Below are 14,824 nucleotides of genomic sequence, written 5' to 3' on the forward strand. Positions count from 1 at the left end.
TCTTGTAAAAAAGCAACGGTATCAAATTTGTGGAAAGACAAAAAAGTCCAGGGTGCTCAGGAAGTTCAGTCAGATGTTTGAAGGTGCTCTTTGGGGTCGGGAATTCAATTAAGTGTAGAAAAAAAAGGAAAATCCAAGGCACTCTTCTTCAAAATTATTTTAAAAGCCTTTATTTTACTGGCTATTTCATAATAGAACATTTAAAAGACATAGGGAGAAGCAACCCACGCGTAGCGGCACAGACAGCCTTCTTCAGGGTATGCTTCCCAGACAAACAATTTCCCCTTTTATGGTATCAAATTTATTTTAATTTTTCAAAAATAAAAGCAAAAAATGACTTGTTTTCTCAATACTCATTTCCAAAACCAAAATGAAAAAAAGAATAACGACTAATTTTCCAATTTCCGATCTGGTGCTCAAATGAAAAATGGAAAACAACGGATGACGCGTGCATCATCACATATTGATATTTTCAACTGATGCAAATTGCATGACCTGGAAATTATCTCTACTAGAACCATAGGACTCTATCAGATATACATATAAATACTGTATAAATTTGATCATGCACAACAAAACATGCAAGAATTAAATCCCCCTTCCAGTCGGCTAGCCATGCCAAAACACTTCAAAATGAAATAGCGCAACGTTAGTGTCAACATAAAACAGCGCTTTCAAGGTGGAGAGCGGAGTTCACTTTGTGGCAAAAACAAAATAGCCTACTTTCACTCAGGAAACGCTGGTTTGTTCCCTCAGGAGTGTTTTAATCACGACCTTTTTCCTAAACTTAACTAGTCGTTTTGGTGCCTAAAACTGAAAGATGCAGTAGGTAAGACTTATAAAACTATATATGTATATATATATATACATTTAACTTTCTGTCATATTTGCTGAACTACATGAAGCAGGTAATTCACCAAAAATTCACCGCTCCCTACACATGCATTCATTCTCCCTTGTGGGGGGAGGGGCTTAGGAGACCGTTTTAGGCTTTAGCAGAAAGGGGGGAGGGGCTGAGAAGTTGTTGATGTTCAATTTTTTTGGCTAAGTCCTGGATCTTCCCAATCCTACCTACAGCACCTTTAACTGTCATGCCGCAAGACACTCACTTTTTCTGGCTACCTCAAATATAATGGCACCTGACAGCAGTGTCATCTGGTGGTGCCTGTCCCCGGCTCACAGTCACCTATTGGGGGCTAAACAATTGCCGCTGGTAGCCGGTGTACCGGAGCTCTGTAGCTAAATACAACCAGCAACTGCTGCTCGGATTTTATTGTTCAATGGCACTAAAGACAGTTCACATTACAGCGCTTTATATAGTTTAAAATACTTCTATTTTAGGTATATAATGTGTGGTCTATCGGTGAAGTAGCATTGATCACTTTGAGGGGGGGGTACATTTTGTCTCCTCTGGGGATAAAAATAATTCAGCAGAGGCTATAAACCAGAAAGGGGGAAATCCCATGAACCCCCCGACAAATAGCACCCGGCATATATATGTATTGCCCACAAACCAAACTATTAACCTACAAAAGAAGAAGTAACATCATGGCCGGACTGGAGAAATAATTATGCAGCTTTGTGCTGATGGCAAAACGTATACTGAGATTTCCACTGCGCTGCAGCAGTAACGTTAGGTGTCCCGAGATGCTCAGAAATGGCTGTCAAAAGACAGTGATGCGGTCAGTAAGCATCACTGAAATGCCAATAATTTGATGTTAAATCAAACCCTCAAGTTTAATATTTCAATTATACAACAACGGTCACCAACAAAATAAAGGTTATAATCAAACTGTATTCATATTGTGGGGCTATTTTTAACATTGTGCTGTGTCACCTGCACAGCTGATGTGATCCACACATTTCCAGTAGCGTTATAACAAAAGGGTCGTTTAACCCGGTGAATCATTTTATATAAATATGTTGGAGAGTTTCTGTGTGTTCCGCTGATTTATTTTCATTAAAATGTTAATTCTTTTTTAATAGTTTAATAGCAGGCCCTCTGTTCCTACATGTATTGATAGCGTAGTAGAGATCACTTCCAGGTCTTTATCTGTTTTTCCATTTTTCATTTGAGCGCAAAATCGGAAATTGGAAAAACTAGTCATTATTTGTTTTTTCATTTTGGTTTTGGAAACGAGTATTGAAAAAACAAGTCATTGTTTGCTTTTTGCTTTTATTTTGAAAAACGAATGAACGAATGATACACGGATTGTATCAAGGTGTACATATTTGCCTTTTAAATTTTTACACCCATACATCCATTCCTTATCCTTCTCATTCATCCATTGCATCCACCAGTAATTTACTGCAGTGTCACCCTGCACAAGTCCACTGTTATTGATGTGTCGTTGTCAATGATTCATTTTATTTCTGTGGCAGGTGTCAGCCGTTACTGAAGGCCACTACAGTTAGACGCATCTAACTAAAATGGAAGGAGCCTGTGTATGTTTGTTGGCTTATGCATGTCCGTCGATTTTCTCAACAACCATTCATCTGATCGATTTCACACTTGGTAGGTGGATTGCTGAGGACTCAATGAAGTGCAGTGTTGACTGCGAGCTCTTGAGATCTACAGTTATGTACACATTGTGTAGTGTATTAAGGACCCATATTAACTGTTACACTGCCAAATGGCATGCTGGGTACAGCTCCCTCTCCATCGCTCGCTACAGTACATTCAAGAACGGGTGAGGAAAGAGAGACCGGAGATGTTACATTGTAGCAAACTCAAACATTTCAAGCTTTCGGAAATAATGCTTTTGTTCCCGGAAATAGCTTGGTCCCAAACGGCTAGCTGTTAGCAAATAAAGAGCTTACTCTAGAACTGCTTTGGGACGAAACTAAGTATTGGCAGGTGTATTGCTGAGGACCCATGGAAGGGCAGTGTTGAGTTTGAAGTTGTTAGGATGAGTGGTTCTCAAGAAAAGAACCGCTCTTGACTTTAGGAGAAAGGGAATGGCTCCGCAGCCCCTTTGCATTCTGGTTGGAGATGTGAATATGGTTGAGGAGTACAGATACCTGGGAGATAACATCAACAACAGGCTGAACTAGAAGACCAACGGCTGCATACAAGAAAGTGATGAGCAGACTGTATTTCCTGAGGATGCTGAGATCCTTCAACGTGTGCAGCAGAATGTTGGAGATGTTCTACCAGTCTGTTGTGGCCAGCGCTCTGTCCTCTGCTATGGAAGCAGCATCGGAGCCAGTGACACAAACAGACTGAACAAACTGATCAGGAAGGCTGGCTTCGTTATTGGCTGCAAACATTCCATAAAACTGTACAACAATTCACAGCTGTGTGTGAGATAAGTATCTCATTACCTCACACATCACTTCATATTTAATATCTATTTTGTGATATATACTATGTATGTAGGTTGTAAATTTTATTCTACACTTGTATATACAGGTACATTCTTGTTCATTCATCTAAGTATATTTTTCAGTAGTTCTGGCATTTTTTATCTTTGCTATCTTATTTATTTATTATTTCTAGTATATTTCTTGTATTTTTGGTTTGTGTGTGAGTGAGTATGTGTGTGTGTGTGTGTTTGTATGTCCATGGTAACTTGCTTTTTGCTGCTTGTTACAGAGTAATTTCCCATTTTGGGATTAATAAAGTCTGTCTGTCTATCTATCTATCTATCTATCTATCTATCTATCTATCTATCTATCTATCTATCTATCTATCTATCTATCTATCTATCTATCTATCTATCTATCTATCTATCTATCTATCAATCAATCAATCAATCAATCAATAAGCTGCATGCAGCCCATTCCGAACAGGCAAGTTTTGAACGGGCACTGGACTAGTACAGACAAAGCACACATATGCCTGGCTGATATTGGCCATAGTCACAGCCAACACAAAGTAATCTGTATGGCTTGCAGTCTATTTTGTTCAGCTCAGTCAACACGTTGAATTTAATTTCCTTTCTCTGTCCTTCAGCTGGTAGATTTTTTTTTCATTTCATCCCAGGGCAATATTTCCTTTTGTGTGCATTTGTTTTCACACCCATTTTCCTCTCCATTTACATACATCTTTCCTCTTCATATTCATCTATATTTTTACACACATGTATATAAATATATGCATCTCTGTGTTTGTTTTTGCTGGTGTCGCTGTGTGTTTGTCTGTGTCTAAATTATGTTGGTTTGTGTCCTCATCTGTCTCTCTGTCTTGCTCTGCTTGTTTTCCTTCACTTTCTCTCGCAACGCCCCATATACACCATCAAACACACACACACACGTACACTCATGCATCTTTTTCCCGGGTTTCCTTAAATCTCCCCACTGCTGAGAAAGTGAGTGACAGCACTATATGCACAGTCTGCAAAGGACTGACGAGGATTTTAACCAGATACGTCACAACTACAGGGGAAGAGAAAGAGGGAGGGACAGAGGAGAGGAGAGGAGGAGAACAAACGAACGGGGAGAATGAGAGAGAGAGTACAGAGGGATATATTGAGTCAGAGCTGGTCTGCATGTTCCTCAGTGTTTAAGAGACAGAGGAATTGAGAGCAAGCAAGATGGAGTGCTGGCACAGATGAAGACTGTCCCTGGGTACGTTTTTGTGGATGGCTATATTTGTGAATGTGAGTGTGTGCACATGTGCTTGCATGTGCATGCCTGTCTATGTTAGAAGGGTGAGAGCGATTGAGTTCGTAAGCAACATGCTGCAAGTGATCATTTGAACGTGCGTACCTAAGCAGTGAATTTGGTGTTATTACATAAGAAGCAGTGCGAGTGACTGAATGAGTGTAAGTGTTGAAGATGGGAACAGGCAGTTTGGGGTCTTCATGTGTGTGTGTCAGAGATATTCTAATTAAGTGCTGTAACTTAGTGTAGTAAGGAGGGATGTGCTCTATGAAATGCAAGTTTACAACAGAGTCAAGTCTTGTTCTGTTTGGATATGGATGGTGTGTTGGCTCCAGTGTGTTCAGTATGTGGACATGTATGTCTGTGTGTGTAAGGAGAGACTTATGTTTTACGATGTGTTAGAGGTGTGGTATAGCATTACTGATGTAAACAAAGTCTCACCTCAGAACCTATGTTATTCTGTTTCAGATTTCTGTGTGGCTTCTACAAACATCTGAGGCAATGTCAATGTAAAGGCAGATTCTGATCTATTGGCAACATATGTAGTGTATATGACAACATACAGGAGGACATACAAGATAATTTACTCACAATAAGAAAGGGAAATCCCACAGCATTTGTCAGCTACGAAAGAAGGGTGGACGTTAACAATAGAGCTGAAACAATGAATTTATTTGTTTATCTGCAAAAGATTCATCTTTATTTTTGATGAGCGATTTGATAATTTCAGTCATTTTTCCAGCTTCTAAAATGTAAAGATTTGCAGCTTGCTTTTTTCTGATATATATATCTGATATATATCTGATATATATGAATGTAAAAGGATTGTCTTTGGGACTGTCAGCTTGGGCTCTGGAAAAACCTGTGCCGGGCATTGTTAACTGTTTTCTGTCATTTAAAGTTAACAATGAATTAATTAACTTAAAAAAAGACAGATTAACCGATAATGAAAATAATGATTAGTAGTTGTATCCCTTGAGTCAACACTATGATGTGTGAGTTTTCAAAGCAACACAAGAATAACAGTGAGCCAAACAGGCTAATCATTTGCGTTCAAACAAGAGATGCATCAGTCAAAAACTAGAAGAGCAACATTATTTCATTTTTGGGGGGAGAATGGACTTAAAAATCATGAACGGACAACGTGCTAAACGGACAAAATGCACACACATAAAGGGACAGAGGTCTCAAGTTGACACTACAATAGCAGCGACATGATGGACATATGCAATAATAAGGAGGGGCTGATAAGTGACAGGATGCATGGGTAGTTGTGTCATATAGTGAAGGTATGTTTTAGGTAAAGACCATATACATTTTTGTTATCTAGTTGTTTTTGTCTTTTGTAGTCTAATGTGGGACATCACTGTCTGGTTAACAAAGAAAGCCGTTTGAAGTTTGTCTCTGTGATCACTGTAATCAGACCAGCTCTTGAAATAATAAAGACATGGTGGCACTGCGGGAGTGCATAAGAGAAAACATGGCTTCAGTCTCTCTTAATCACTGTAAGGGAAAAAAGGAAATAATAACATTTGGCTTAACGAGGTTGGAGTTTTGGCAACAGTTATTACGCTTCATTTGGTGACAAATATGTTAAGGACCGAGAAAGGCTTCACATAGTATTATGTAAATATTGCTCAGGGGACGTGCAGATGAGAGAGCGAGGAATGAAAGAGAGAGATAAGGGAAGGATTAGAGTGAAGTGCAGATACACAAGTGACATCACTTGTTCATACTTTACAGCACTACATTTGAATATTAATTCAGAGCACAGACTTGGTGTGCTGACACAATGTGTGAGTCACACTTGAAGTGCCAAAGGTTCTAGCAGATTCTATTTTGGCTGTTGAGAAGTCAGGTTTGCATCAATGGATGGAAATAGAAATATTTTAGTTTTCTTCAGGAAAATATGTTTTAGATGTGCTGCGATTTATTCAACATATTGTCAACATTGACTTGCCTTGAATATAATTGACCCCTGGTGCTGCTGTACTAACTCCCAGAAAGTAGTGAGGAGTTGGACACTCAGAATAGGCGGATGATACAACTATTATTTTGTTTTTCTCTTTTGGTTCCTCCCCTCTTGTTCCTCCCAGCTGTTATTCTCTGTTTTGTCTTTCTCACCTCATTCATTTCCTTTTGTCTTCCTTTTATATTCCACAGTCTCGTTCGACAGTCCACATGAGCGTGTCCAAACCCCCACCACCCCCCTCCACCACCCACCTGGCCATCCCCCCTTCCTCCACCTCCACACCTTCCTCCACCGCCTCAACCGCCTCCTCCCCCTCGGCGACGCCCCACTCCACCGGTCCGCCCCCTCCCTCGCCGGTCAAGATCTCTATGCAGGAGCACTTTGCCATCAATGTGTGCCCGGGACCCATCCTCCCCATCCCACAGATCTCAGACTTCTTTCCCCGTTTCCACGACTACCCCTGCACGCCACCGCCTCCGAGGGAGAAGAAGATCCTAAAAGAGGAGACTTTCAACGGGGAGACGGGTGGAGGATACAAGGATGGGGAGAGGAGGCTGGACAACGACGGAGACAGGGAGGAGGCGATCGACTCCGATGATGATGACAGTGAGTTCTGAGGAGGGTGAACTAAGTTTAGTGGTGGAAAAGTTGTGCTCAATATTCTGTGTGTAAATGTTTATTCATGTGAAAATGACAAGTTAACAAACACTTTCTATTCTAAAACTTTGGAGAGGAGTCATCTTTTTTTTACTCAAAATGAGTTTCAGCATTTTCCTCAGAAACACAACATATGCTTGCAGAGTAATTGTGGATTCAAGCATTTTTCCAAGAGTGTTTGTCACTCCCACTTTATGTGACACAGCGCCTCCGATGATTTATTAGACCATGTAGCAATAGTGGGACTCAGCCTGCAAAGTTTCTGCTCATTCACAAACAGTAATCAAACAAGACAGATCAATTCATATTAGGCAGCATCATGTTTTTAAGAGGCCATCTGCTACAAATATGACTCAGCTTGTGTGTGTGTGTGTGTGTGTGTGTGTGTGTGTGTGTGTGTGTGACTTAGCTTGTCTTTCCCTTTACTGGCAGTAATTGCCATGGTTTGTGTTGTTTTCAGCCTACCTAGGAACGTTGGAGTTCACCCTGCTCTTTGATCAGGAGAACAACTGCCTTCATTGTACTATTCACAAGGCAAAGGTACACACAATTTTAATATCTTCTTCATTTAACAGACTTCTGTCTGTGTGGTTGCATAATCCTCTTTGAAGTCCCATTGAAAACAATTCTCCTTTGATGCTTTTACGTTTGCACAAGACGTCAGACTGATTTCTCTCAACCTTTTTAAAGTAATGTGTTCGCCACACACCCTCAGCAGCTTGTCAATTCAAGAATAAATCATCTCATGGCACTGTGAAATGTTGGATAATGTTGCTGTGGCAGACACATTTGGTTTGGCACAAGCCTTGTATCACATATTGTGTACTGTTACATGATGTTAATTATGTTAATCTCAATGAAAGGTTCCCTTGAGGACAACAAAAAGGAGTCAAGGATGGTAGAAAATAGTACCATGGAAAGGAACCCCTATAAGCACTATAGAGATGTAGCTACAGTAGAAGAGGTCTGTCATGTCCGCTGTCTTTTTCTGACCCTGTCAGTTGTGTGAAGTGTTTGAGGGCATGATGATGTCACCTTTGACACTATAGTATGTGTGTCTGTGTGTCTGTGTCTGTGTGTGTCTGCTTGTGTCCACAGGGACTGAAAGCCATGGACTCCAATGGACTGGCTGATCCATACGTCAAGCTGCATCTTCTCCCCGGGGCTAGCAAGGTCACTGCTCCAACCTTACCTCAGTGGCAATTAACGTAACATACTACCACACTGGGCTGTCCCAGACACTGACACTCCCTCAGGAAAGCCCTACATCACATAGAAACTGCTGACAAAAGGAGATCATTTATAGAAAAGACTAAAAATAGGACACATTCCATATATTATTCAGCTAAAGAAAACACAAAACAATTTTTATCTTTTTGCAAGTAATACTTTCCCTTGTTGATTCAGACACCATAAAAAGAAGTCAAAACGTTTTGCAAAAAACATAACATGGCAGCAGGCTAATTTAATGTGTCGTGTCAAGCCGTTGAGCGGGGAGCATTTCGGTTGGTTACTGCTTAATGTGGCTCGTCCAATGCTCTGCTTTATCGAGCACAAACATGTTCTGGTCTGCTGCACCGCTCTTGTCTTGTTTTTAGCTCAAGCAGCAGGAAAGATAAGGCTTGCCACAACAGCAACCCCCAGCTACGGCAGAATGCAACCTGTTGTCGGCCATTTTGGCTCAAGGTTGACACGAAATGAGGTTATGGTAAGTGCAGGGAGGACGGCGAGCCAAGATAGGTTGAATGTGTCAACTATCTGAGGTCTAAGTTGCTAACAATAACAACGTCTGGGGGATTTTTGTCCTCCAGCCTGTCTTCTCCCTCGCTGTTTTCGCTCTCCTTTCACCACTTCCTACCCCTATCTCTGTCTCGATCTCACTATCTGGCTGGGACCCTCTTTGACCTTGAAATACCAACAGTGTGTAGAGAGAAAAGGGGGGGGAGAGAGAGAGGAGAAAGGGAGGGAGAAAGGGAGAGACAGATGAGGGGAGGACAGCAGCAGGTGGTTGTCATGGAAACAGGGAGGATTGTTACACGGCTCACGTCAACAGGCGAGTGTTGATGGGGGGGAGAGGGGTGGTAGAGGTGGTGGCGGGGGGCACGCAGAGAAAGCGTCAATGAGTAAGTAAGAACCCATGAACAAACCTGTGTTAAATACGGGGACCACATCTCTTGAAAAGTGGGAGCGTGCACGTGTCGAAGTGAGGGTGATGGACACGCACACACACCTACTCCTTGTCCATGTCCAGACTCGGCATGCAAACGGGGCAGTGAATAATCCACAACACAAAAGGTTCTAGTCACTGCAAAAGAATTGAGTTATCAAAATACCGAGAGCAGAGGCACACGTCTCCTCTGCCTCACTCAGCTTTCCTCTTTCTCAGTCTCCCGTCCTCCAGCACAAGCTCTTCAACTAGTTTACAGTCCAGCATGCTGTCTTTGTAATGTCAACACACTCTGCAACACATGCGGCGCATGACCTTGCGTATATGCAGACACATGCTAAGGCTGTAGTCACAGTCACAGAGATGCTGCCTTTATTCGTCCCTCCTTCTTTATCACTCCCTCCCTCAATTTTACACACAAGCATGGGCACAGTAGTTGCCGGAGCCTCTGTGTTGGTCATTAGTATTTTCATCTTCCCATTCCTTTACGAGGTGCATGGGAGATTCACTCACAGGCTCTTCATCCACAGCTCTGGGAAGTAGGGATTGAGAGAGAGGGAGTGTGAAATAAGTAAAAAGATCCATGTAGACAGATGGAGAGAAAGAAGGGAGAGTGTGATGGGCAGATGGAGGGCTAGAGATAAAACATTTAAAAACAGATGCAAAAGCACCAGCGTAGAGGGAAAATGGAGGCAGGCAGTGACAGAGGGCAGGGAGAGGGAACTGGTGTTTCATGTGTTTGTAGATGTAGCATGTGGTAAGATATGTGTTCAGGAAACCAACCCAATTCAGTCAATCGGGATTGATGATTATTTGTGAAATTGTTGTTTTGTTGGATTGTGCTGGCACACATTCAGCTGTGCAACACTGCTGCGAGTCATGATTCTGCCTGTGAATATCTCCTCCTGCACATTAATGAATCAAACAAATGACATGAATCAAAAACACTTGTTCCCTCCATGGAGCTAACTATGGGGGGCTGATTCTTGTAGATAAGTCAAAAGTTTTTAGCAGAAAATGGAGAATAAAAAAGGGGACAGTGATGGGAGGAAAGGGAGTAAGAAGGGAAGGTGACACAAGCAGAACAATGGGATGTGGGGACAAAAACAGACCAAGAGAGAGAAGATGGAAAAGAGGGCTCAGCATCTGGCCCTGAGGCGTTAGCAAGAGGCTTACTGTGGCAAAAAGGAAGAGAGAGAGAGAGAAAGAGAAAGAAATGAGGTGTTTATCTGTAAAGCTTTAGACAGGAGCAAGAGTATTTGAAGAGAATAGTCTTCACATTTTCTCTACCAGCTGGACATTCAGAGATGTATGTACACTCTCTCTTCTATAGTATGTTTATAGTGGTGGAAGATCCTTCACTTGAATAAAAATAGCAACACATAATGTGAAGTAAAAATAATTAAATACAAATGAAGGTCTTGCATTCTAAATTTTAGTTTAGTAAAAGTATAAAATTATTAATAGCAAAAAAAGAATCAAATGGAATGTATTCAATATGCAGGCTCAGTGTTAAAATTTGATACTTGTAATTGATGCATTACAATGCATGCAGCATCTCAATATACGTAATTGGTCGAGATTTTTCTAACCACTTTATATACTGTTGGGAATTTTAAAAGATAAGGCTGTTGATGCTCTATATTTTTGTTATTGTCAATAAATCCCATGAAAAGACCAAAATCAACAAAGTGTTAGTCCTTCTCTCAGTACTTTCAGACTTCTCCATGCCAAGCTGTGGCACTTAGCCCAAGCCAAATTGTTCCAACTGAAGATGCTGAAGAAATCTTTTTCAAAATGGGTCACATTCTTTCAAATAAATAACTCCCTAAAATCTGGGCACTGTAATTCTGATCAAGCGTTACTCAAGCAGGAGTAAATAGTGCATTTGTTGGGGACTAATTTCAGTGGCGGGTTAATACACATTTGGTGGTTTAGTGAGTAATGATGGCACCAGGACAGTCTATCTGAGATTAACTTCAAATAAACTACAGTGCCTGTGGCCTCTGGCCCTTCCCTTCCTCTTGCAAGCAGCTGCAGGGCTTCCTAGGGTTCACCAGTTTCTACCGGCATTACATCCAGAACTACAGTAACTGCTGTGGAGGCCTTTGACGGAGCTAAAGCAGTGTTTCATCACAGCTCCCATCCTAACCCTTCCCGATCCCTCATGCCAGTTTGTGGTTGAGGTCAGTTCTTACACAGGAGTGGGCGCAGTTCTCTCTCAGCGATCTGTCCAGAACCAGATGCTTTACTCCTGCACATTCTTGTCCCACTAACTACGAGGAACTACAACATTAGCATGCTGACCTGCTAGCTGTCAAGCTAGCTCTGGAAGAGTGGAGACACTGGTTGGAGGGGACCGACTTCTGGAACCTGGAATACATATGCACTGCTAAACTGCTGAACTCCCACCAGGCCATGTGAGCTTGTTAACCTAATCAACTTTGTGCTACCGCCCAGGCTCAAAGAATGTAAAGCCAGATAGCACTGTCCGGAAAGTTCAAGTCCAAGGGAACTTCTGCTGAGCCTGTGGAGATTCTCACCACCTCCTGCAACATTGGAGCAGGAATCAAACACAAGGTAAAGCAGTCACATTCAGCTCACAGTGATTGTCCTGTTAATCACCTTTAGTCCCAGTTCATCTTCGCTCGCAGGTCCTCGAGTTTCACCTGGCTCATCATCCTGGGGTTGGATGCAAACTGGCTCTCCTAAGTTAACATTTCTGGCATTCCTCAATGGAGTAGGACAACTGGCAGTTTATTGCTTTCTTTGCAAGAACTCCAGCCAGGCTCCCGCAGGACTCCACCACCTCCTGCCTGTTCCTCATCGGAGATGGCTCTGCGGTGCATCTCCTCCAAGAAACCCGCCTCCTGGTCCAAACAACTGCTTTTGTTCATTGCTGTTACTGCACCTGGATGGGGGCCCATTCCACACTCCTCCACACTTCTGATTGCTACCAGGAGAGTGCCAACCAGCCCCTCACTACTTCGCAGGAGTATCTAGCTGGCTACGCGGGACCTACCTCTGAATGGAGTCCACAAAATTGGATCCTTGCTTCGTGGGCCCCTTCCCCATCTCCAAAGTGATCAACCCGCCTGCACTGTGTCTTTGACTGTCTTGGGGTTAAGGTTTTCTAAATCACATGAGGTCCTCTGGTTATACTAGTCCCATGCAAATAGGACTTTAGAGTCATGCTTTTGGGTTCAAACCGGTTTTTACTGAGCCTTTACAGGAAGTGCAATACTAAATCACTGGGGGCCCCTTTAATAGTTTTTGGACAATAATGGAGCTCTATGACACAGAGGAATAAGCTACTTTCTATCAGGCTTTGGCTACAAAGATTATACTTGTTAGTACGAGCAGTTTATTTTTAATGGGATTTTTTTACAATGAGAAAAAAATATCTACTAATATTACCAGACTATTTCCTCACTATAGGTATTTCAAATCTCAATCTGCAAACTCACTAGCAAAAGTAGTGTTGCATAAAATTTCAAAACTCTAGTTAAGCAGAAGCACGTCCAAATTTTACTTTCCATCACTGATAACCACTTCTTCATCTCAGAACAGCCAATTAGTTCTGCCTTTGGCTCCATAAGATCTTATTAACCCACATTTTAGGACACATATGTGTCTATTACTTTGTAATTTGAGCCAGGTGTGGTTTTGAAGAGTTGTGTGGAATGTATGTATCTAGGAAGTCAATAAAACGCCTTTTAATAGGATGCATGCCTGTATTTCTAGAAGGGTTTATAAACATTAAAATAAATACAAAAGAAAATCCGAAATCAAAATTTGAACAAGATGAATACATCCTTAAGGTAACTGTGGGAAATGAGGCAGCATGTGGCTGCAAACTTTACTTATGTATGGTGAAGCTATTAAGGGCTTGTGGACATTTTCTCTCTTAGAAAGCTTTAATTTTTCATGCTAAATTTGTTGCGCAAGTTAATTGGCTGCTGTTTGAGGCATAGTGCTTATTTTGGAGGTCTGGCTCCAAAATAATCATTGGCTGTCTGGTCTTATCATGTTGGGGAGGAGACAGACGGACAGGTGAGGCAAGGGAAGCCTCGCGTCCTCTCACTCTCCTCTACAAAGTAGGCAACAGATGTCTGCGATTTCCTGAGGGACAGAGATAAATTATGTTTTCCCACTCTTTTTCTCTCCCTCCTTCTTTTTTGATATTTTAGTGTCACTCATTCTGCTTCCTTTTCATGATCTTTTATTCTCTTTCTTTCATTCTGATCCGAGTTTGCTTCTTCACCCTTACAACATTCCTCTTTTTTTAATCCTTCCCTTTCCATTTCCTTTTCATATTTCTTCTTCTTTGTCTCATTAGGCAAACAAGCTACGCACAAAAACCCTGAAGAATACGTTGAATCCAGTGTGGAACGAAACGCTGATGTATCATGGCATCACAGCAGCCGACATGACCACCAAAACGCTCAGGTAGGTGCTCCGCTCTGAATTTCACTCTGGCCAGCAATTAGCACTATTCCCTAGAGACAGCCAAATGACCAGTTCATTATACGGTGGATTAAGATCCATGCTTCCAATCCTCCAGTGAACTGCCAGCAGCCGTCTTTGCTACCCAGTGGGCTTTTCCAGGTAATTCATTATTTCAGCCAGGCAATGCCAGCCAACTGTTCCACTAGCTGTTGCTGCGGTAACTGCTCAGGTGTTGGCTGCGTGGTGAGTCTCCAACCCGTCCTTCCCACAGTACACTCCATATGGAGTGATTGAGGTCATGTGTAGCCATCTTGGCCCAAAAAGTCTGACGCACTGGTGTCATCCTGCATGTGTACGTTGATTCAGAGACAATTTTGCGTGTGTTTTGTTTGTGAACGTGTGTGCTGTGTACAATCAGTGTCAGTTTGCTCAGCAGATTCATAATAGAGTTGGATGGTATTGTCTATCCTGAGGAAACCTAAGCACGGATGCACTGACGCACACATGAATCCCATCTGCACCACACACAAATGCAGCTAGTCAGGTGTGTGTGTGTGTGTGTGTGCTTATCCTCTTGTGTGTATGTCAAGGGCAATCCCTGGCAGGAAAGAACATGCGTGGCCCCTCCTCAGTACGTAGAGAAGACACACACGTACACAAACAACACACGTCCTTCAGCTTTTACAAACACACACACACACACACATTCAAAAATAACATTTACTCTCCATCCTCCCTCCCTCACACACACACACACACACACACACACACACACACACACACATATACACCCACCGCAGCATGAGGAGACACCCCTCAAACTAGAGGAAACCCACCTGACCTCTGTTCAAGGACATAGCCCACAGACACAAACCAGCATGAGGGCTCTGGGAAGCCAAAATGAGGAGCGTGACCAGTGTCAAGCAAGAGATGAAGAGAGAGAAAGATAGAAAGAGAGAGGGGCTGCCGAGATC

General features: G+C 42.2%; 1 protein-coding gene across 2 annotated transcripts in view; it reads left to right on the plus strand.

Moving 5' to 3' along the window:
* doc2d (double C2-like domains, delta) overlaps positions 1 to 14,824 on the plus strand; it is a 68,671-nt gene that overhangs the window by 30,101 nt on the left and 23,746 nt on the right. Inside the window, exons 1-5 of one of the 2 annotated variants that reach the window (XM_031302740.2) lie at positions 4,312 to 4,569; positions 6,769 to 7,183; positions 7,695 to 7,774; positions 8,333 to 8,407; positions 13,741 to 13,850. In XM_031302740.2, the coding sequence (XP_031158600.1) occupies positions 6,787 to 7,183; positions 7,695 to 7,774; positions 8,333 to 8,407; positions 13,741 to 13,850 (662 nt within the window). In that variant the 5' untranslated portion in view covers positions 4,312 to 4,569; positions 6,769 to 6,786. Of the gene's footprint in view, positions 1 to 4,311; positions 4,570 to 6,768; positions 7,184 to 7,694; positions 7,775 to 8,332; positions 8,408 to 13,740; positions 13,851 to 14,824 lie in introns of those variants that run through there. The other variant, XM_031302741.2, reaches the window with a different exon arrangement.

Source organism: Sander lucioperca, chromosome 4 (assembly GCF_008315115.2).
Source record: "Sander lucioperca isolate FBNREF2018 chromosome 4, SLUC_FBN_1.2, whole genome shotgun sequence".
NCBI lineage: Eukaryota > Metazoa > Chordata > Actinopteri > Perciformes > Percidae > Sander > Sander lucioperca.